The following is a 23,410-nucleotide window of genomic DNA, read 5'->3' on the forward strand; positions in this document are numbered from 1 at the left end:
AATGTGCTTACATACATAAATCAATCTTTAAAAAAAAGATATGGCAGCATACCTGGCCATCATCTATTTTGTTATTTTTATTTTTTTAGTTTTGCTGTGTATGAATGTTTTGCCTGCATATATATATACATGGCATGCCTGGTGCCTTTGGAGGTCAGTCTGATCCCCTTGAACTGGAGTCGCAGATGGTTGTGATCCAGCATGTGGGTACTTGACGTTGAGCCCAGGTACTCGGCAAGAGCAAGTGCTCTAAACCGCTGAACGATCGTAAGGCCTCATTCTTTCATCCCTCCTTCTAGCAGAGCCTTCTCCAGTAGATTCGACACACAGAAGGATAATTGCCTAGGTGTCTGGTCCCAGGCATTCTGTAGTCTTGTTGCTGTGGCATTCATGTAGCTTCAGGAGGGATACCCCCCACCCACCCACTTCTGAGTATTATCCTTGCCAGTGTTCGTTATGGTATCCGAGTGTAAGCATCCATGCAGACGTCAGGAGTGCACATGAGGGTTTGCTGGGCTCTGTAAGGACTCAGCCCCAAGAGCAGGTGTTTCACCCTCACACTTGATGCCCTTCCTTATCCCTCTTAGAAGTGTGTTGGTAACATAAAACAGTACAAGACTTGTCATTAGATACAAAATACTCATGTATTATGAATTCATGACCAAATTAAATATGAAACCTTATATAAAAAGGTGTGGGGGTTGTCTGTTTGTTTGTGTACCCCCATCCTCAAAGACAACACTGAGTGACATGTGACATAGTCCAGGGGAGCATGTTCTTGGGACACTGCCCCACCCCTGGGGGCATTTGCCACAGGCTTGTCCCACACTGGAGTTTCTCCTGCTTCTGTCTCCCTGGAATCCAGAGCACCCATGCACTAAGGGACTGCAAGCTGCACCTCCCTCTCCTGGCTCACTCATAGCCCCCCACTGCCCCTGGGTGGTTATACAAGGCCGCAGGGCTCCACCTGATGCACACCGGCTCTGGCAGCTGTGGGGGTGGGGTGGGTCCCTGAGGGGTGAACTGGCCTGGGCGGGGCATGGTGGGCAGGGCATGCTGTTCCTTGACCACTCTCCTTGGTTCTTCCTCCAACTCCACAGATCTTTCTCCCACTGGCCTGTCCATCCTCATCACCAGTGATGCCCAGGCTGCTTGGCCCTGTAAATCACTTGGGAGATCCAATTCCCCTTGCTCGTTATGACAGACCTCTACCTATCACTTTCAGTTCCCAAGAGATATGTACTCCTCTGTCCTCCAAGAAAGGCGTGAGAGGCTGCCTGCCTTTTCCATGGGTACAGGCTTCTCTACACTAGAAGCCATGTAGAATTCAGTAGCAGGGTACACCCAGCCAGTAGAGGGCAGCACACAACATACTTCTCCAAGCAGCAATTCTGGAGGACTTAACCAATAGGCAACTGCAGGCTTGGCGGTTCCAGGCTCAGACTACAGAATAATCAGCACTGTGAGACCTGCTACTGCCTGTTCTTTCTGACAAGGCAAACAGAACTGTAGATCCTGGGTACCATACAATTATAGGGTTGCATTTGTTTCTGGGGTTGCTTTCATCCCAGCCTAAGGAACCTATCCAGGTCCACCTATCCAGGTCCTGGGGACTCAGCCAGTATTTCCTACCTAAAGCATTTTCTCAGGGGAGGGGACCCCAGAACTCTCATGACCTACTACTCCCTCATGGGACTTCACCTCATAAGTCTAGAGAAAGGGTAAAGGTGGTGATGTGTGGATCATAATTAGGAAATGGGAAGGGTCAACCGAGGCCCAGTGTTAGTCCCATGGGGGCTTCCAGGCATTATGTCAATCCTCCAGTCACCCCAATTCCTCTTTAGACTATCATCTTTTCCTTCCTGCTCTGCTCTCCTCGTTTTCTCCTTCCCTTTATCCCCAGCCAGTACCAGGTTGACTGTGTGGCCTATTCTCCAGTGTGCCCTTTTCTGACATTTAATCCCTGCTGAAAGCCCCTCACCCCCAAGAAAGCACGCGCTCCACGAACATCCTGTGGAGTCACCTTGGGAAGAGAAAGGCATCCTGCATCAAGATGGGAAAGGTCCAGATCCATTTGAGCCCAAGCCTTCCTCACAACCCTGGAACCTAGAACCACCAAGCCTCGGGGAACAGCAGCCTCAGATATGGAGGGTACAGGTCCTCTCCTGAAAGGCATTGAAGTGGTTGGTACTACTGACCCTTTATAGCCACATAATAGAGGCCTCCATTCGGCTTTATGAAAATGTATACCCTGCAGGCTCTTCTTAGAACTTCATTCTTTTGGGCAGACAAAGGATAGAGTGATCTTGGTGGTACTTTTGAGTTTGCATTTCTCCTGTTGGGCTGTTTTTGCTCCCACCTCATAAAAGGCAGTGGTACCCAGAGGCAGGGAAAGAGACCGTAGAGAAACATGAAATTGCTGAGCACAGAACCCATCCTTCCTCCTCCTCCTCCTCCCTCCATGTCAAACGTAACAAGTGCAGGAAGGGTGAAGTAGAAAACTCACATTGTACTGAGGTGCTGCCTACAAACCTGAACATTGAATCAATGCTGCTACCCACCACTAAGTCTGCACTGCCTGGAGTCAGTCCTGAAAGGATGGTGGCAGAATGCAGTTTATCCCATTCTCCCCCTAGCAGCCACACCTCATGGCGGAGAAGTGTTGATGTGGGCTCTGAAGACATCTTTTCTAGCCTGACTTCTTAAGTAAGGATTTGAGTAAGCCCACAGGATGATGCTCACAAAATACTTGCAACCTTCAAAAGTCTGTTGATGGAAAAATATGACCAGCTCCTGGGGAGGATGCTGCCGCTCTGGCCAGAGCACACACCAATACAGACAAGCCCATGTACAGGGAAGCTTTCCTCCATTGACTCTATTGTCAAGTCCAGAGAGAAAATATCAGAGCTCTGAGCTCTTTCCTGCTCCCCACCTTGGGGCAGAGGTTTTCCTGCCCTGCCTGGAATTGTAGGTGGACCCTGTTCTGATCTGCAGGGCCTGGCTCCTCTTAGCCTGAGCCACATTGGCTGGTGAGAACGGCTCTGCCCTTAGGATTTTGGTTAGGTGAATTCCCTCATCACCTGTCGGGTAGAGGGGATGATACAGAAGAGCAGAAGGACAAGGGCTAATGAGGACAACAGCAGCGGGATCAGAAGAAGGTGGCAGCATCTCAGACCACAGCCGAGGAAGAGGAGGATGGGGACGCCGAGCCCGCTGCTGAGGAGGACGGTGATGAGGGACTGTTCCAAAACAGCCACCGCCGTTTGGGCTGCCTCCGCAGGTGTAAATAGTCCTCTTTCTCTCGCTCCTTCCGCGCACGCTGATAGTGGTCCTCTTCTTTTAGGTACCAGACTGGCGGCCACCGATGCTTCTCAAAGTACTCCTGGTTTTCTAGAGCACAATGCAAGGGGTGTGAAATTAGGAGGTACTCTCAGGGCAGTGCTAAGCCTACCCTGCCCATGGTTCGGGTTAGCTCCTGCCGCAGATGCTTGTGGGGTTAACACAGAGACTTACCTGGAGACATAGCCTTCATGTCCCGGGGGAACTTGCGGCACACGTTGTTGTAGTTGGTGCAGATATGGTGAAGACACCAGTCGGCCAACTGGTACGCGCAGTGGAACTGTGAGTGGTACAGAAAGAAACACATCCCTATTGGAGCAGGGACTCCACACAGGGGCCTGTGGAGCAGCAGCTCTGGGCATCGCCCGCTCATAGATATTCTGCAATCACAAGGGGCCCGGTCCTCACAAGCATCCCTTCCCTTGCTAAAACTGGGCAAGGCAATGCTTAACGTGGGCTCCTGGGCCCTATTACTAACCCCACAATTGCCTCCAGCATGTGTACTTCTGATGTTCATGTCCCTCATGCCCTTCCTCTGGTATCTGCTCTTCTCAGCTCTTACCCCACCAGGGTTCCCTTCTCCCATCTGCAAACAACACAGCCTGCACCAAGAAGTGGGCAACTGAGCTTAGAAAACCTGGCACCAGCCACACTCAAAGGTCCAATTCCTGCCACTGTGACTCATTTGCTTGGCAATAAGGATGCAAGGAGTTAACTTCAGAGGCACTACAGAGGCAGTGAACCTCAGCACCCCCTATATGACCCAAGCCCTATCCTGGGGTCCCACTGACGACCTATGGTCTCAGTCCCTCTATCTCATGGTCAGCTCCTTTTGCAGATGTTCAAATGGTCTCTAGCTGCTTCCTGATATATAAGATGACATAAACTCTACCCGGCTGGGAAGCCAGGGCTGTACATTATCCCGACCCATCACCTCCCAGAGCCGTACACTCTGCCTATGGGCAGAGCCCGGAGTCAAGACTTGTCACTTCCTTCCCTTGTCACGATACCTGTGCCAATTCCAGGAATACAAGGACATCCCCATCAATGTCCACCATCATCTGGGTCGCCTCCATCAGTCCGGTCACTGTGTACTGCTCTGTGACACACATACAGCAACAATCAGCTGAAGAAATACGATCAAGGACCTACCGTGCTTAAGGACCACATCAGGGGACTGCTATAGGAAGGAGTTCAAACTGATCAGGCCAGGGTAAGCCCCAACAGGCCAGAAAGACCAAAGGAGACTTTAAGTTTGTTCCTATCAGAGGGGAAACAGGGATGAGGGTAAGACCTCGGTGGGGCGGGGCAGGAATGGGAAATGGAAAAAGCTGCTAGGCTAGCTAAGAGGGTTTTTGTTTTTTTGTTTTTTCCAAACTACGCAGGTCCCACCATATAATCTGCTACACAGAAGATCGCAGTCCTTGGTACAATTAGCCACTGATGGAAGACAGTCTGAAACTCATGTTTGTTGAAAATGAAGACAGCCTGAGAACTCTGACAAAGAACTATGGGTTAAACCTACTTATTCAAATTAATTTAGACTTATTAACAAATGGTGTATTAATCTTTCAGCTTACATCCAAATATTTATATGAGGAATAAACTCCCTTGGTCCTGAATTTAATTAAAAGTATCAGAATAAACCCAGGAGGTATTTCATCCTTAAAAAGATGAGTATGTTTTTCCAGCTCCTCCGACAGGAAAGACCAGGAAATAGAAGTATCCCAAGACCAGTGAGCACTTCCACTGGCATTAGCAGCATGTACAGGGACCTGGGTCCATTACCACAAAGAAACCAGGGTGTTTGGAGAAATGGCTGATTCCAGATCTGAAACATGGTGGAGCTAGGACATTTTTCTTCTAGACAGCAAAGATGTCAAGGACTCCAGAGCAAATGTGAAGAGACACTATTGGCTAAAGGTATGGTATCTGAACTTCAAAAAGAACAAATGTTGGTTGTGGTGGTGCATGCCTTACAATCTTAGCACTCTGGAGGATTCAGCAGAAGAATCAGGAGTTCAAAGCCAACTTAAGTTACAAAGCAAGTTCAAGGCCAATCTGGGCTTTATAAGACCCTGTCTTAAAAACAACAACCAAACAAAAGAATAGTACAATGAAAGGAAAACAATCATGTTTGTTCATGATGACACTTTTTAAATACACACAAATAAAAACTGGTCACCCTCAAGGGTGGGAGGAAAGATCTCTATCTCAGAAACTCAAAGGAAAGGACCAAGTATTACTGTTTTAACTACAGAAGCTCTATTACTGGGTAACCAAACAGTAAGTGATGGGCCTTTCTCACTTTGCAGAAGAGAGTGATTGAGTTGGGATAGTATCTTTTTAGAACATCTAATTAGTTGACAGGTCTAGACAGTGATACTCAATGAATGTTAAAACCAAAAGAAAGAAAGAAAGAAAGAAAGGAAGGAAGGAAGGAAGGAAGGAAGGAAGGAAGGAAACAATAAAATCAGACAATCTTTTTCTTTTGATGAAGAAAAATTACTGAAGGCAGTATTGTTTTTTTTTTAATGCATCAGGATCTAGACCCGAAATCGAATAGCTAGTTTATAAGAAATATGTTTGGGAGAGAATTATATTAACTACACCATGAACACAGAATTGTGGGACTGAGGTTATAGCTCAGTTGGTAGTGAACTACCATGCCTGAAGCCCTGGGTTCCATCCCGGCACCACATAAGCTAGGTATGTCTTGAGGTGGAGGCAGGAGGATCAGAGTACGAATCAAGTCTAGCCTACAAAAGGACCCCATCTCAAAAAAGAAGAAGAAGAGGAGGAGGAAGAGGAGGAGGAGGAGGAAGAGGAGGAGGAGGAGGAGGGATGCAATCAGTTAAAAAAAATCTCATGGAAAAATGCAAGACCAGTCTAGGTCTTGTGAGATGGCTCAGGAGGTAAAAGCACTGGCTGCCGAACATGAACACTTGAGTTTGATCCCCAAAGCTCATAGGGTGAAAGGAGAGAACCAACTCCCAAAAGTTGTCCTTAGACCATCACACAATAAACAAACAAACAAACAAATGTACACTTAAAAACCAGAGTAGGCATATGCTGGTTACTTTCTGTCAACTTGACACAAACTAGAGTCAACCTGAGAAGAGGGAACCTCTGTATCTAGGAACTGCTTTCATCTGATTGGCCTGTGGGCTTGTCTGTGAGGGCATTTTCTCCATTGCTGATCGATGTGAGAGCGCCCAGCCCACTGTGGGCATAACCAACTCTAGGCAGAAGGTCCTGGTTAGATAAGCAAACAAGCTGAGTGAGCCACGGAGAGCAAGCCAGTGAGCAGCGTTCCCAGGGCTGCAGAGATGGCTCGGTGGTTAAGAGCACTGACTGCTCTTCTGGAGGTCCTGAGTACAATTCCCAGCAATCACATGGTGGCTCATCTATGATGTATCTGATGCCCCTTCTGATGTGTCTGAAGACAGCTACAGTGTACTCCTATATATAAAATAAATAAATAGCTCCTATCTTGGCTTCCCTTGATGGATTGTAAGCTTAACACTTTCCTCCCCTAAATTGACTTTGCTCATTTTTTTTTTAAATCACAACAGCAGACAGCAAACTATGATAGTTTGTTTTTCAACAATTAACTTTATAAAGTTTTTTTTTTTTAACGAACAGGTACTCATTGATTAAATGAGATTCAAAAGATAACACCAAAAAAAAAAAAAAAGTGAAACTGAGCTCTAATGTTTAAAGGAAGCATGCTTGGATGATGAAACTACAGACTGCAAGAGAAGAATGCCTCGAAGTGTGGGTACCTCTGAGGGGAAAACAGGAATCTGTAAAGAGGAGAGAGAGGTGTGGCCAGGGAGGTTCAAGTTCCTGGCACTCATCAAACTGAGAAAAGGATTTTGCTGTAGAATTCATTAAACGAAATATATACTTCATTGATACTTGTGTTGTATTTAACAACAAACAAGATTAAGTATGAACTGACAACCTCAGAAATTGTAATGCATCGACCAGCTGAAACTCTGCGGCTCCCACAGATCTTTCACAAGGCGGATGATGGTCACAGTTTAGTGCACATTTTCTAACTTGCACAGATCGTCTCTGGGGGAAAAGTAATTAGACGTTACTGTCTGCAAGGCTTTCCGCAGGACAGTGCAGTTTGATATTTTAAATGATAACTGTGTGAAAATTACCTGTGTGGGCTTAACCAAGGGTGCTTCTCCAACTTGCTTCCAATTCCTGCCCTAATGAAAAGAACTCCTAGAAATACCTTTATGGGTTTAGTTTTCCCCGAGGTCATTACTTTAGAGATAGCCTTCTGAAAACAGAATTAGTCCATGTCAGGTTTTGAAATGTCATGGCCCCTGGAAAGGTTACACCATTTTCCATAGGCACCAAAGAGTGCTAAAACTGTAATCCCAAGATGCAGGTCTTACTCCCAACCCTAAAGTCCCTCTTGCCCTTCACTTGGGTCACTGGACTCCCTTGTAGGCCTGGTTCTTAATGTTCAGTTCTGATTGATGATTCCCTGCTGTCTGTCCTCAATCTTAATTAACTTCCCAGGGATCCAGAAGCTTTGACCCTGACCCTTGCCTAAGTCCCAACTCAAGTTCTAAGGCAATTCTCTGCCATCTCCTGACCTGCCCAGGAAAATCAATCTTGATCTCAACACTAACACTGGTATCTAAATCAACAGCAACACAAACACCAACAGCCACAGAAGCTGTCTGCGTGGGTGTCCATCTTTAGGTGCCCTTCCCACTGTGGGCACCTGGCTGCCTCCTGCTGCATCTCCTAACTGCTCATGTCATCCTTGCCTTGAAGGCTTCCAGGACTGGCTCATTTTAAAAGCTCAGTTTTATCTCTCATAATATTCCCTCTCTCCCTCTTCCCCTACCCCAACATGTGTTTTGACACTAGACACTAAACTCAGGGCCTTGTACAAGTAGACAAGCGCCCACCACTGAGCTACAGCCCATCCCTAGGCTCTTTCTTTGAGACAAGGTTTGCTAAGTCTTCCAGAATAATTAAACGGATTCTGTAGCTCAGGCAAAACTTGAACTTAGGCTCCTTCTGCCTCTGCCCCATGTTAGCTCTGATTACAGCCCAGCTTTCACAATCCTGAGGAGGAACTGTGTGTGAGTGGCTGGTCAATGTTTGCCTTATGTTTCTGGAAGAAGGAGGAAAGAATAAAGTCAAAGAGGAAGAAGGAGAGGAAGAAGAAAAGAAAGAACAGGAAGTTGACCAGGGGAAGAACCATCCAGTAGAAACAGAAAGATGTTCTATTCCTTGTGACCTCTTGACCTTACCTGAGTGAAGGTCAAAGTGTTATCACCTGACTTGGTGATGCCAGGAGATTGATCTCTTCCTCTCCCCCTCCCCTCCCCCACACACTGGAGACCATTTGGCTGGTGATGCCATGAGTCCTCTGAGGTGACCCTATCACCATGCAAAACACACACACACACACACACACACACACACACACACAGTACATCTATGTCCTCAGGCAAAACATTACAGACTGAACTCTTTTTTTTTTTTAATGTGTATCTATCTGTGTGAGGGCGTCAGATCTCCTGGAACTGAAGTTACAGACATGTGAGCTGCCCTATGGGTGCTGGGAATTGAACCCAGGTCCTCTGAAAGAGCTGCCTAGTGCCCTTAACCATTGTGCCATCTATCCAGCAGACTGAATTCTAAGAGCACTTTTTCCCTTGGTGTCCCATCCCAGCCTGTCCCCAGGAGGAGAGAGGTAACAAAGGGTGCATAATCACTCCCTGGAGTCTCCGTGACCTTGCCCCAGGGAGGTCACTGAACACTACAGTCAGTTACCTGTGAGGGCAACTAAGTGCGGCAGGCAGAGACGGTTAGCCAGGACGATGAGCTTCATGTCATCCAGGTCTGGGCTGGAGGTGAACATGCCTGTGTAGAGGTACTCCAACACAGCCCTCATGCAGCTCTTGCTTGTGTATGGAAAGACCACCTGGGGTGGGGAGGAAGAAGCAGGCAAGGGGCATGAAATCTAGGGTGGCCCAGAGTTCATCCTGATGGATACAGACCTGACTTAGTGGGCTGGTCTCCCCCAGTAACCAGCCTTCTGAGCTGTTCTTGAGTCTGCTTAGGGAACCCCAATAATCTTGGCTCAGTGACTTGACAGCATCAGTTGAGTGGGGGCTCTGGTGCCTTCTAAAGGGACCTAGATTCCTGGCATCTCCCTGAAGCTCCTCTGGTGGGGAGGATCCTTGGAGGGGCCATTTGGGTCAGCCACTCCCCAGAGTCCCCAGTGCCTGCAGGGAACAGCTGAAGTGGGCTACAGAGTGAGCAAAGGGGACCAGCTGGCTGCTCAGTGCTGCTGCTCTGGGTCTCTGGGATGGATCACTTCACAGCAGCACAGAAACAAAACCTGCTTTTTTTATCAGATGGGAGTCTCTCCGGGCTTGCTGAGAATAGGGTGAAGCTTTAAAATGTGTGTCTATGGTACTGAGAAATGCCCAGGGCACACAGGCTCCCTCCAGGGGGGCTTCAAAGAGTTCTGGCCCTATATTCTGTATGTCCAACTCCTTCTTCCACTTCAGAGGCCAGTTCAGTTCTTAACTATTCAGCTTAGCCTTCCCTAAGCACTTCCTTCCCAGAAGCTTTAGAGAGCTCATATTTCTAATTCACCCAGCGCGACTGCTGATTGCTCTTGGTTTGGTTTTTGTTTTTTTTCCAGTCAAGGATCTAGTGAGGATGGTCTAAGGGGTGGGAATTGGGGGACAGGAGGGGTACCTGGCAGAAGTCAAAGAGCATGACCCCTACTGCAAAGAAATGACAGACAAGCTGGGAAAACTGCATAGGGATACATTGAAATTTATACATCTGTGCAAAGTAGAACCTTGTTAACTATAAGATGGACTGATGAGTAACCGATGGTCCAGGAGACAGAGATGATAGAAAACACCAAAGGCTGTCACCTGGCTACTCTGCTTGTCTAGGAGGATGAAGAGGAACCAGATGCAGGAGAACACTTCTAAGAGCTCATCAAAAAACCCCTTCCAACTCTAGGCTGAGTTGGTACCCGAGAGGGTGGCAAATGAGGAGGAAGATGGGTCAGCTGAGGATGGGCACTGATCAGAGAGAAAGGGGACTGTATTCATTATGTGCTTTTATATTCTGTATTTGATGCCCTGATATCTAGAGACTGGGAGGTCCTTTCCAGCCTAGCTAGCCAATTCTAGAGCTAGCAAAGGGGCTGCCTGCAAGGGGTCCTCCTTTACCACACTCAGACACCAGTCTACCATTTCCTGTTCCAATCACCCTAGAGTCAGGTATCAAACAACCGGAATACCCTTCACCTCTACTTCCTGGCTGACTCCCACTCTTCTCCGTGTGGCCCCTTTCAGGGTGCATTCCCCCTCTTTAGGATCTCTATCAACCCACCTTGCCGATGGCATTTTCTCCTGTTCTGTTGGTCTCCCCATAGCTCAATAATAATAAAACCCATCTTTGCAGACAGCTCGGAACACGGGCTTTTCCATGTGTCTCAGGGAAGCCACAGAGTATAATTACAGAACCAAGGAACTGTCAATCCTGAGTTCCAGACCCACCCTCTTTTTTTTTTCTAGTTGCATAACTTTGTGCAAGTTGCATAACTTCTCAGGGCATCCCTTTCTTGCATATAACAGCTTCGGCTTACTATATGTACGTCTGGGTAAAATTAAATGAAATATATATGAAAGAGCTTTCCAAGCTACTAAGATGCTGTAATTCTCTTTCCCGGAGTATTGAAAAATCCTTGGCTCTTCTAAGCATCTCATAAACTTGTTTTGGGTCCATCACTATGCTTAGAACATGACCTGGGCTAAAAGTACCATCAATCGATGCTGTCTCAAATTCAATGACGTAAATGTCTCTCCCATCCTCACCCTTCCCATCTCCAGCCTCACCTCCCTGGTAGAACTCTCCACAAATGGCCCCCCAAACATGGCAGCCATCCAGTCACAGCTGGAAATCAGCAGAGGCTTATGGGCGCTGATGGTCCCATCATCCAGGATGAAGGTCACATCTGTCCAGGAGAAGAGGCATCATGTAAGGACACAGTGGATATGCTGGAGAATCAGCCCCAAGCAGTCACTGGGTCCTGACTACCCACCTGCCTTCTGGAACCATGTGATATGAGCAATAGGCTGTAGACCATCAAGCTATTGGCTCGAGCAACAGGACAGCCATATTTCCATGGCATTAGGAGCTGAAGCCAATTCTGAATACTAAGGGGATAACCTAGGCTCCTCAGAAAATTTCCTAGAGAAAACCTTCTTCTTCTAAGTGTGTCTCATACCTGAAAAGGTGCCCTTTGCCAAACACTCCTTAACCCGGTTGGTCCGGCGCACGTGGAAGGCCTTGGTGATCTCCTGATTCATGAAGGCCTCGTTGTTGAGAATGTTGGCCACCATCATACGTAGATCAAAGACCTCTAGCAGCTCGGCAATATGAGCGATATGCATGAGGTCCCGCTCATTCTCACCTAGCTCCCCCGTGTACAGGTACTTGAGAACAGCCCGGAAGGGTCCCGGCTGAATGGAGTTATCCATCTTCACCACCACCATCAGCCGGGATTTGAAGGTCAAAGGATCCTCTGCCATCTCTTCCTGGATACTCACAAAAGCTCGGCTCCAGGAAGACAGCACACGTCCTCTGCCTGGCAGGTACCCTGTTCCATTACCCCGTAAGATCCCGTCACTGGTTGAAGCCCTAAGGCCAGCTGGACCAGAGCCCCCAGCCTCGTCCACACTCTCACATACGTCAAAGCTGGCTGCCCGAAGCAGGAAGTCCCGCCCATGGTGGTGATGGTGATGATGGTGGTGTTGCTCAGGGTGGCTCCGGTGGTCCTCTGGGCGGGGGCCCTCTGGCCCTGAGGGGCCCCCCAGCTCCCCCTCACTCAGGTCCATGAGGAATAAGTCATAGAATTTGGAGGAGGAGGTGGAGAGGTAGATTTTGTGGGCAAAGATGCGCACGCGCTCCTGCAGCACCAGGATGACATCCGCACAGAGCGGATCTTCCAGGAGGTGGGCGGGGCACTCCTCGCTGCTGGAGGGGGGGTCGGGCACCACAATGATGGGGGGTGGTGGCTTGGGGGGAAGGAAGGGTGCTTGCAGTAGAGGCCGCTGCACATTGCGCAGATGAGATTTCCAGAACTGCAGGTGGCGGCGGGAGATGAGTGCAGCCCGGATGGCATTGTCAAAGACGTCCTTGATACCAAACTGGGCCACCACGCTGGTCTCGTAATAAGGGATCCCCAGCTCTTTGGCCACTTCCCGACCCTTCTCTGGGGGGAGAATTTCATTGGGCTTGATGGGCCTGGTGAGTAAAGAAGGGAAAACAAACTTGTGTTGGTGATGGAAGGAGCGTGGCCATTTTCTTCCAGGCTGGAGGGTCTGCTCAGCATTTCCCCTTGATCCCTCTCGTTTCTGCCTGGCCCTTGGGTCCTTTAGCTTCATTTTCTATGCTAGGAGAGCTTCATTTTCTATGCTAGACCCCACTGTCTGACTGTCGGAGTTCAAAGCAGGGCCTGTACCTCGCCACTCTGGTAACTTGCATGCAAAGCTTCACACTGGCACTTAATCACAGACAGACAGATATCCCTTAGTATCTGAAGAGGTTCAGTTCCAGGTTACACCTCAGATTCCAAATCTGTGGAAGCTCAAGTCCCTTGTATAAAGTGTCACTGTAGTTACATAACCTGTACATGTCTCAGTTCTTCTTTAAATCACTTCTAGATTATTTAGAAGTGCTATGCTATAATTGTTATCATGCCATAGTTAGGGAATAATGACCGGAGTGGGGGAGTCTGGACATTCCTGTTTACACTGGCTGAACCCATAGCTGTGGGCCCCATGATATGAAGAGCCAACTATATTAGCACCACAGAATTATAAGACCCTTTCATACAAATATTCTCACACACATCTTCTCCTCTCTGCCTTACCTTATGGAATACAGCACAAGACTATTCCCACAGGGGGTATACAATGGCATAGAAGGGTGAATGAGTGAGTGAGTGAGTGAGTGAATGAATGAATGAATGAGCATGTTTGTTGTTGACTCTCATGTGAATTTGCTCCAAGTGAAAGGAGAGACATAAGGGTCAGTGGGTCTCCTTTTGGGTTGAGCAGGGAGCCACAGTGATGCCCTGGCCCCATGTCCCTTCCCTCTTGCTGGGCACCAGTACCCCTACCTAGCCAAAGGTCTCCTGGCTCTGTTAACGGCTTCCAGGTCAGCATAGCGCAGGTCCAGCTGGCAGCCCACCAGAATGACAGGAGCTCTGGGACAGAAATGCTTGATTTCTGGGTACCACATGGTCTTGACATGGTGGAGGGAATTAGGGTTGGCAATGGAGAAACACAGAACCACCACATCGGATCTGTGGAGTGGGAGAGAAAAGTTAGCAGCATAGAAAACTAATGGGGGTTTACCTGTCCTTGGAAAGAGGAAACCATGTCTGCTTGCTCCTACCCTCTGCACTACAGCCTACCCCTGCCTTATGAACCTGTTTCCACACAATACATAATAAGCGTGACTATAACTTATGTAGGCATTTTAAAGCACAAAGATTCGTTTGGCCACACGGCTATCTCATGAGTTAAAAATTATCACTTGGGACTGGGGATACGGCTAAGCGGAGGGAGTGATTCCTACGCAAGCATGAGGGCCTGAGTTCAGATCCCCAGTATGCAAACATTCACATAAAAACCCAAGCGTGGCTGTGGGCATTTGTGTCCCTGGCACAGTGACAGGATGTTGGAGGGCTGGGGGTTGGAGTGGAATACCTGGGCTCTCTACTCTATCTAACAAGACTATACCAAACTGTATGTTCCTGGTTCAGTACAAAGCCCTGTCTCAAAAAAATAAAACCCCCAAAAAACCAAAATAAACCCAAAAAACCAAAAAACAAAGCAAAACAAAAACAAGAAACCCTAAGGTGGAGAGTAAAGAAGACATCCTGATGTTTACCTCTAGCCAATCCTAGCCAAATTTGCACACGCATGTACGTGTAAATGCCAATATATATATATATATCTAGATACACACACACACTCCTATTTTGCAAGACCTGGTGGTACAGGCAAGCTATTTGAAAGGCAGAGAACTTCCAGTTCAAGGCTGCCTGGGTGACATGGGCACTGGAAGACCTTGTCTCAAAATACAGTTCTTCTCTTGTTTGTTTTATTTTGCTTTGCAAAGGACTAGAGATGTAGCTTAGGGGTAGGGCACTTGCCTATGATGCATGAGGCCCCAGGTTCAATGTCCAGCGTTGAAAGAAAAAAGAAACAAAGGAAGAAAGAAAGACCTGATCACCATCTCACAGCGAGAAAAACTATCCGGGAGCTGCTCAGTAGGTGGCAGAGCTGGGACTCACACCATGCCTCCAAGTCCAAGATGTCTCCAGCCCCAGGGAATGTCCACCACCGTACCTCCTCTCACTGCAAGCCCCTAAGGTCTTCCCTACCTTCCATAAGCAAAACGCCGGTCCTTGTGGTGGTCTCCGAAGGTGTCCCAGAGGCGCAGGGAGACGCTGACATCATCTACCACATCTCGGGAGCGTTCTAGCACCTGGGCAACGGGGAGACAGGACAATGGTTTTTGGGGACAGATGCCAGCTCGACCCTGATGGGAGGACAGGACTGGTACATGTGTCTTGTACAACTTGCTGTCCACATGATATCTCTGGAGAATACCTAACAAGGGTAATCTCCATGTTGAGCAGAAGCAGGGGAGACCTTAGAAGAGCACACTTCTTGCCTCAGAAGAGCATGTTATTACTTTGGACTATGATTGCACAGACATGGTTCTCAGCCAAAGTTAGAATCCTAGCCTCCGGCTTCCTATCTGTGCTGGCTAGTTTCATGTCAACTTGACACAAGCTACAGTTAGTTACCTGAAAGGAGGGAAGCGAAATTGAGGAAATATCTCTATAAGATCTAGCTGTAGGCTATTTTCTTAATTAGTGATTGACTGGGGAGGGCTCACCCTATGGTGTGTGGTGCCATGCCTGGGCTGGTGGTCCTGGGTTCTATAAGAAAGCAGGCTGAGCAAGCCAGGAGGAGCAAGCCAGTAAGCAGCACTCCTCCATGGCCTCTGTATCAGCTCCTGCCTCTAAGTTCCTGCCCTGCTTGAGTTCCGGTCCTGACTTCCTCCAATGATGGACTATGGTGTGGAAGTGTAAGCCAAATAAACCCTTACCTCTCCAACTTGCTTTTGGTCATGGTGTTTCATCACAGCAATAGAAACTGTAACCTGAACATCACTGCAAACACAAACGGTCAAAGATACCTCCCTGGGAGTGAACTTCCTTCAGACCTCTCACCAGAGGCTCCTTCTGCTTCATCCACCCCTGCCCCACCCCTAGACACCAAACTACAGTTCAACATACATAGCATGGCCCCCAGCCAAGGGGCCTTGAAGTCTTACCTCCTGGCATACACGATACTGGTCAATGGCCCACACTGTGGGCACATGGGTGGCAAGCAGCTGGTACTGGGTGAGGGTGGCATTGCAGGCCCGGGCACAGATGAGCCTAGTCTTGCCCACAGCGTTGTCCCCCACCACCACGCACTTGATGGTCTCTACGTTTGGCCTTTCATAATCCATGTCAGAATCCATTAATTGGGACCTGAAATTAATGGCAAGAAATGAGCTATCAGGACAGTTTGGCATGCTCTACCCCTGAGGACCAGAGTCAGTGTAAGCAGCTCTCCTCAGCTGGCTCTGTCTCTTTGTCAAGCATTGGCACTGACATAAAGAGAGAGGAGTGGGCAACTTTACAGGGGCCCTAGGAAACAGACGCTCATTCAGGATGAGTGACACAATACCACCAGATGGATGGCTCCTCTCCCTCTGGTCTCCCACCATCCTGCAGCTGGGCTCTTGAATGGAGGCAGTCTGTGAGAGATTCCAGGGCAGGACCTGCTTTGGGCCTGGCCTCACTCCCCCAGAGAGAGGGAATCGGCTTGGTAGCTCACTCATCCTCTGTTCTCCTCCTCTTCCCTGGGGCTGTAGCAGCAGCAGAACAAAACAGCTGAGAGAAGCAGACTTAGGGCCAGGTCCCACCCCTTCCCAGCATGCTCCAGGGCAGAGTCACTTTAAAATTTAATGGACATGTCAGGGCTGGGCAGCAGCTCTCCCTAGCTTCCCCTGTTTTTCCCCTGGCCCTCTCAGATGGTAAATTTCCAAGACCCAGCCTGTTCACTTCCATCTTCCTACCCTACCCTCTTATTGGCTAGGAGGGCTTTTCTGACAGCCTTTTTGAGTAGGATGCCTTCGATGTACCTGCTGAATCTACAAGCCTCTCCTTTTCTACTCTGGTTCGGTCACGTTGCCCACGTGTCTGCTCAGCTGAAGGCCTACTTTGAGATGGAGATGGAGGGAGTCATAGCCCAGAACACTACACTCTGTGGTACATGGGCCTTCCCATACCCAATCTGGGCTATCCCACATCCGGCTCCCAAGAGTAAGATCTACCTCCTTCGAACCTCCCACAGAAAGAAGAAGCTTAGACTGGAAGACCATCATTCCTCCGTCACTCTGAGGAGAAACCAGACAAATTGTCTACGTGGGGAGCTAGCTGCTAGAGGAAGTTGAGGGTCAAGCTTAGCTTAAATTTCTGCCTCAGTTTCCTTCAGTGATAGGCAGAGAAGTAGCTTGTCCATCCTAGAGGGTAATTGATCAGATGAAGAGACAGAAGGCCCTTCTGTAGCTAACATGTCATGTCAGTGGTTAAAAAGCTGAGGCTCGGGTTTGAGGAGACTTTGAGGATTAAAAATCTCCCCTGGTGTCTACCCTCCCAGAAGCAAGATGGGGAGGAGGGAGCAGGGGCAGGGCAGGTGCACTCCTGGGTTATCAGTGCGCCCTCCGCTCACTCCCAATGGGCAGCGAGTCATCTCTGAAGTAAGCCTTCCCAGGTCCAGTAAGGCTGAGCACAGTCGTCCTGGAGGCTGCCCAGGTGCTTTACTGCTGAGCCATCAAGACCAGAGCCAAGTCACCAGCAGCAGCAGCAGCAGCAGAGGAGCTCTGTCCCTGGCACGCTGTAACTAGATGCTAACATGCAGGAATGCAGAACTGAAATGCTCAAGTTTCCCAGTGGCAACTGGGATTTGCACAAGGGGATGCAGCTCAGCAACCTAAGCAGAAAGGTGCAGCAAGGACTTCTCAGCCAGGCAGGTTCACCCTCCTCCCGGCAATCTTACAGGATCTGTGGCCTTCCACTAACAAGGGTCTCCGCTAAGCTCGGGCCCAGACTACATGGCAACTACTGCATCGTTACGCTGCCTGGTCCTGTCCACCACTGTTAGAGCCATCAGCTTCCTGCTTCCTCTTCTCTGTCCTGAACAGTTCCTAGTCTCAACATCTGAGGGATGTGTGGGTACCAGGAAGAGCCACGTGGGTGTAGTTTCTGCCTCAAGGGGTCAAATAAAAAAGAAGAGATAAGACAGAATCTCACCTATGAAGACAGAAACCCACAGGCCAACAGTACGAGGGGCCTGGGGTCTTAAATCCAGGGGCATGTCCAAGTAAAGCTGCTTTATGACCTAACGGGGACACACACACACACACACACACCTTGTGATTTCATTTCCAGAATATTCAGTAGGGGACAGCGAGCCAACAAGTAGGGGGATGGCAGATGTTGTCCATGAGTTTAGAACACAGACTGCTTAAATTTCTATCTCATCTGCACACTGAAGCCCATGTCCTCTGACTGCCCCTTCTGACTTCCCCGATACATCTGCCAACTGCTGCTTCCTTTTGCTCATCATCATCCCTCCATTAGCAACTGCAAGCTCCATTGTCTTATCTAGAAAGAGGCAAACCACTGCACTTATTGTGGACTCAGTCTCCACCTCCAGAAAATGGGTATAAGGGTATTGGAAGAAAGTTCTTGAATTTTGTAAATTCATGCCAAGGGAGCCTGGGTGGAAGGAGGCATTTGTTTCTTATGTAATATAGTATTATATAATGCTAGATTGCATATCCATATGTGTAATTATATCTTTCTTTAAGATACAGGCTGGCCCAATTAAGCCAGGAGAACTTTTTGCTTAATCAGGCCTGTCTTAAATGAGGATCCTGTCCAGGAGACATCATGGCAATATTAATATAATTTCTGCTCTAGAATATTACTACTTTTCTGGATCACTGCTGATGCCTGACAATACAAACCATGCAGTGAACTTCCCCATTGTCCCTTTCCCTATGGCACATTCTTCTTCGGTGACTGGAGACTTTTCTTCACAGTTGTCCCAGCCCCATTCCTTCAGAGCCTCCTGACCATCCTCCACCCTGCCCTTGGTATCACAACTTCCAATTCACTCTATCCACCCCCTTGACAATCCTAAAGCCACTGATATTTTCTCCCCCAACTCTTGTCCCCAAATCACCGCCCCCTCTTCACAGACAGCGTTCTGCACACCAGCTTTCCCAGTTCTTCGTGCTCTGTCCAGGACAGATCCGAAGGTGTGCTCAGATTACCCACAAACCTCAAGGGTTCCCATTCCCACCCCCGCACCCCTACACACACTCTTTGCAGAGCTCAAAAGCCCCCCTTTCCCACCCACAGCTGATAGGAGGCTTGTTCATCTGTGGCTGCCCTAGTCTGGTTGTCAAGGAAACGACAATCTCCCTGGGAGCCTGGCTTGTCTCCTAGCAACCAATATCCCACATCCTGCATCTTACAAAAAAACGTGAAAGGGAGGAAAATCGAGAAAATGAAAGTAAAAATCAAGGAAGATGGATAGAAAGGAAGAATCAGGAGGAGAGGAGCAAAGGAAAGGTGGGTTTGGAATTAAAGGAGCTCCCACTGTGGAAGCTGACATTGTAATATGGGCGAAGGTGGAGGGGTGGATCCTCCCCACGCAGAAAACGTAAAGCAAGGCCCAAAGGGACCTTAAATGATCACGTTAACAGAAACAGAAGCCTAACTACAGAATAAACCTTTTCAACCCTAGGATACCCGAACATTAACAAAGAAAGCTCAACATTTCCACCAGGAGTTTGCCAAAACTCAGCTGAACAGACCACAGTGGAGTTGACTTCAAAGAAATGGCTAGCTCCACAGCCGTCAGCAAACACCTCAATTGTACTGGTTTTAAAAAAAGAAAGAAAAGAAAAAGGGAAAAGGTACACCTCTACCACTCTGAACCTCTTATTCCCTCCTGACATGCCGCTCTGCACACCCAATTTTTTAAAAAAATGAAATAAATAGAGAAGGGGGAGGGGCACGACACGCCGATGCAAAACGTGTAGTTTTCCCTAAAAATACCCAACAAAGGTTAGTTTCTCTTCCTTCTGAACCGAGCAGCCTCAGCAAGAGCCCAAGGGAAGAGTGGAGCTCAGGGAAGTCAGGAGGGACGCAGGCAGGAGAGGGGAGGGCGCTGAAGGCTGAGCCAAGGCGAGGCTGCACGTTTGCAGAAGCTGCTTGCAACCCGGCCATAATAGAAATCAATCGTGTACTTACACCACTACATGTGACGGGGTAATTTCTAGTGTAGGGAACACATCTCTTCCTGCTAAGCACGCTCATTTTAGTAAGATGTCTGGGGTCACTCTGCGTGTGCAAGTTGGGGCGCCGCCGACGCTGCTGCTCTGTGCTGGAGATCCAGCCTCTTGGGGTCCCGGTTCAGGTGCGATCAGAAGAAACTCTGGCACAGGAGCCCAGGTCGGACCGCGGCGCGTGAGCAGCCTGGGGCGCTGCACTGCAGCCACTGCCTCTTCCGGATCAGCATCTCCGCGCGCCCCAGGCGCCCAATGTCATGGAGGCTCGCGGAGCCCGGCTGCGCGCCGCCGCTCCTACCTCCGGCCGCTGGGCCGCGCCGCCGCCCGGCTGCGCTGCAGAGGTTGCGGGCGTCGCGCTAGAGAGCGAGGCGCCGGGTGAGGCCGCCGCACGCGCGCAGCCTTAAGACGCGGAGCGCCGCAGTCCCCGGGACCGCTCACGACCTCCTTTTTTCATTCACAAAAAAAGCAAAGTTGGGGGGGTTGGGGGGGAGAGATAAAAAAAGGAAAAAAAAATTGCACCCAGGAACGGTCGCTGTGACAGGGACCGCCCACAACGGCGCGCGGTTGGTGGAAAGGGGAGCGATGGGGATTGGACACCTGGAGGCCACGCCCGAGACACGCCTCCGATCCCGGACACGCCCCTCTGCTCCTCTCCTGGTCTTTGCGCCTCCTCCCTTTTCCCCTGGGAACCACGAATGGCCAGCAGCTGACCTCGCCAGCCTCAAAACCTTGCAGGACTCTCAGGATGGTTTTCCCCAAGAGGCTAGGAAGAAATTCAGCCGGCAGTGCGCCCTGGGAATGCAAGTCAGAGGGCCACGGGAAGATTTTCCTGTTTCTCCCTAATTCAGCCAAGCCTCTAACCGCACACAACTGCTCTATCTCCTTGCGAGCTTTTCAAGTACTGGGGGATCTTTCTTCCTGCGTTATCCCTGCAGCTCCGACTTCAGGAGCTCTTAGTGAGTTTCTGTATGGATACCTCTACTTTCTTACCCGTCTGCCACGGAGACTTTCTTCAGGGGTTCCCATCCCAACCTGTTGTCACAGAGAGTTCACTAGTATCATCATAACTTTGCAAAGAATGCCTTGGAACTATTAGCCAGAGAAACCCTACCTAAGTCCTCTCTGGGTGCTCTTCGGTACAGCAATTCAATCCAAATATAGTGGCTGTCATCCCCAGCACTTGGCTGGGTGAGACAAAAGAACTGTCATGAGTGCAAGAGTAGCCTGGGCTACAAAGCAAAATCTTGTCTTTAAACACTAAAATAAAAATGGATTGAGTCCAATGCCATCCATCCTGTCCATCAGAAGCGTCCGTGGTCAAGGCTGGGTGTGGTAGAATGGTCTGCACTGCTAGGAATTACACTTCTTGTCAATTATCTCTGGACAGTTTTTAAAGCAGACTGGCAAACTTCACACGTCAACTTCCCCTATCACACTTCCGACTTGCTTTTTGAGAATGCAGATCCATTTTAATGTTGGTTTATGCAAAATATGATATGAAAGAGAGATTTTTCTACCTCTATCCAAAGTCAAAGAAAAACTGAATTTTGGCCAAGTTCAGTGGCCAAAGTGCACATCTCTAACCCCAGCATTGAGGGGATTGGGGTAGGAGGATGGAAAGTTTGAGGTCAATATGTAGGAAGACCCTGCCATAAACAAATACTCAGTTTGTATTGTCTGAAATATGGCTCATCTGAGAGTGCATATGACTGAGAGTTGCTTGCTCGGGCACCTGTAGTAAGTGTGTATTCCGGCTCGTTTACTCATTGTGCAGTAGGTAGATACTTTCCTGTCCCCCACCCCCACCCCCACCCCGCCTCCAACACCAACCCAGAGCTGGAGAGAAGGTTGACAGTGACCGGAAGTGCTTCCTCACACTTCCTGTTCAGACTCAACCTTCATAAAACAAGTTCTAGTTCAAATACATGTTTAAGGAAGAAAGCAGGCTTTGCTCAGTTATGTTCTTCCTCTGTATTTGGCACAGAAGAGTCTCACTTGGTTTCTTATGTTCCTAAGAGTGATTGTACAAAGGGAAAACACAGTATGACACATCTCTGGGTTTCTACAGCAGGCAATGGCCCCTCCCCCCATACCCTAGCCTCTCTACCCAGCTCTGCCACCTGGGTGCTCTGGTATCACCTTTCATATGCCCAGCAGCACGTCACTTGTACAATGCTGAGCAGGCAAAACGGCCTCTCCTTTGCTAGAGGGGAGCTCGAGATGTTTGCCTCTGAGCCTGTAACTCTCTAGCCAATGCCTCTTCTTCTTGGGAGAGACAGCCAGGCTGGGTCATAGGAGGGTCCAAGATGCAGGTTTGGGGTCCAGTCTTGGACCCCAATGTCAAAGCTGTAAACCTGCTCATAGTCAGGAGACTGGCCAGGGCTGAGCCAGTGACTAGCTGGAGAGGTAGCCTGAATCATTCCCACCCCTGCCTGGGTATACAGTCCCCAATTGCCTCTTGCATCTTTTCTTCAAACAGAAGTTGTGCTCGATAGTTTTATGTCAACTTGACACAAGCTGAAGTCATTTGAGAGGTGGGACTCACAATTAAGAAAATGGCTCCATGAAACGGAGCTGTAGACAAGCCTGTATTTTCTTAATTAGTAATTGTTGGGGAGGGCCCAGTCTATCTTCTGTTCTGTAAGAAAGCAAGCTGAGCAAGACAGGGGAAGCAAGCCAGTAAGCAGCACCCCTCCACAGTCTCTGCAACAGTTCCTGCCTCCAGGTTCCTGCCCTGTTTGAGTTCCTGTCTTGACTTCCTTCAATGATGAGCAGTGACGTGGAAGTATAAGTCAAATAAACCCTTTCCTCTCTGATTTAATTTTGCTCGTGGTGTTTCATCACAGACAGCAATAGTAACCCTGACTAAGTCAGAAGTCTTCCCGTCACCTCACCTCTCCAGCATTCCCAGTCAGAGTCCACTCAGTCCTGTTTTGACATGGCACTTTTCCCCCGAGCTGTGCCTCCCCCTTCTTCCCAGGCTCCTTATCCATCCCTGGGACCACGCTTGCCTTATCTCTCTACTCAACATTTATATTTCTTTATTTTGTTGTTTGTTTCTCTTTCTTTTTTGTGGTTTGTTGAAGTGGAGGTTCTCTGTGTAGCCGTGGCTATCTTGGAAGTCACTCTGTAGACCAGGCTGCCCTCAAACTCAGAGAACCTCATGCCCCTGCCTCCAGAGTGCGAGAATGAAAGAAGCGACCCACCACTGCCTGACTTTATCTGCCCAACTTTTCAGTGGTAGATCTCTGAGGCTGGGATTTCCCCAACAACTGGCAGCCAGCTCTCACTGCAGCCGCCCATCATCTGAGCTGACCAGACCATCTCTGAGGCCTGCTTCTCCTTCTGTCAGGTTTCCTCCCAGGCCTGGAGTTTCTACTCGCCCTACTCCCTTTCCCCCTTCTTCCTTCTATCCTGTTCAGCCCATTTCCTGCAGCTTGGAGTCACCGGGTGCCTGATCCATCACCTCCTCCTTAGCTGGCCATCGGCATTGCCCTTCCAGGCTGCCCTGCAGTGGCCTCCCTCCCTTGGCACTGGAAGTAGTGCCTCGTTGCAGTCTCAT

General features: G+C 49.0%; 1 protein-coding gene across 2 annotated transcripts; it reads right to left on the reverse strand.

The window, feature by feature from the left end:
* Window positions 1-625: 625 nt before the first annotated feature.
* Rhobtb2 (Rho related BTB domain containing 2) lies at window positions 626-20,319 on the reverse strand. Of its 2 annotated transcripts, XM_028758701.1 has the most exons (10): window positions 19,811-20,319; window positions 15,769-15,970; window positions 14,807-14,910; window positions 13,535-13,720; window positions 11,639-12,657; window positions 11,247-11,365; window positions 9,154-9,304; window positions 4,350-4,438; window positions 3,514-3,619; window positions 626-3,390 (listed from the first exon to the last, which is right to left on the reverse strand). In XM_028758701.1, the coding sequence occupies exons 2-10, from the start codon at window positions 15,958-15,960 to the stop codon at window positions 3,170-3,172; spliced, it is 2,187 nt and encodes a 728-aa protein (XP_028614534.1). In that variant the 5' UTR covers window positions 15,961-15,970; window positions 19,811-20,319; the 3' UTR covers window positions 626-3,169. The 2 variants fall into 2 exon arrangements, with proteins under 2 accessions (XP_028614534.1, XP_028614535.1); XM_028758702.1 differs by lacking the exons at window positions 15,769-15,970; window positions 19,811-20,319 and adding an exon at window positions 15,541-15,678.
* Window positions 20,320-23,410: the final 3,091 nt, after the last annotated feature.

Source organism: Grammomys surdaster, unplaced genomic scaffold, assembly GCF_004785775.1.
Source record: "Grammomys surdaster isolate TR1022 unplaced genomic scaffold, NIH_TR_1.0 126219, whole genome shotgun sequence".
Taxonomy (NCBI): domain Eukaryota; kingdom Metazoa; phylum Chordata; class Mammalia; order Rodentia; family Muridae; genus Grammomys; species Grammomys surdaster.

Coding starts and splice junctions, on each gene's coding strand:
- Rhobtb2 (XM_028758701.1), bottom strand. CDS start 15,960: ATGGATTCTGACATGGATTATGAAAGGCCAAACGTAGAGACCATCAAG. Junction 9,305..11,246: donor TGGAGAGTTCTACCAGGGAG/GTGAGGCTGGAG, acceptor TCCCCACCCCAG/GTGGTCTTTCCATACACAAG. Junction 3,391..3,513: donor CATGAAGGCTATGTCTCCAG/GTAAGTCTCTGT, acceptor ATTGTGCTCTAG/AAAACCAGGAGTACTTTGAG.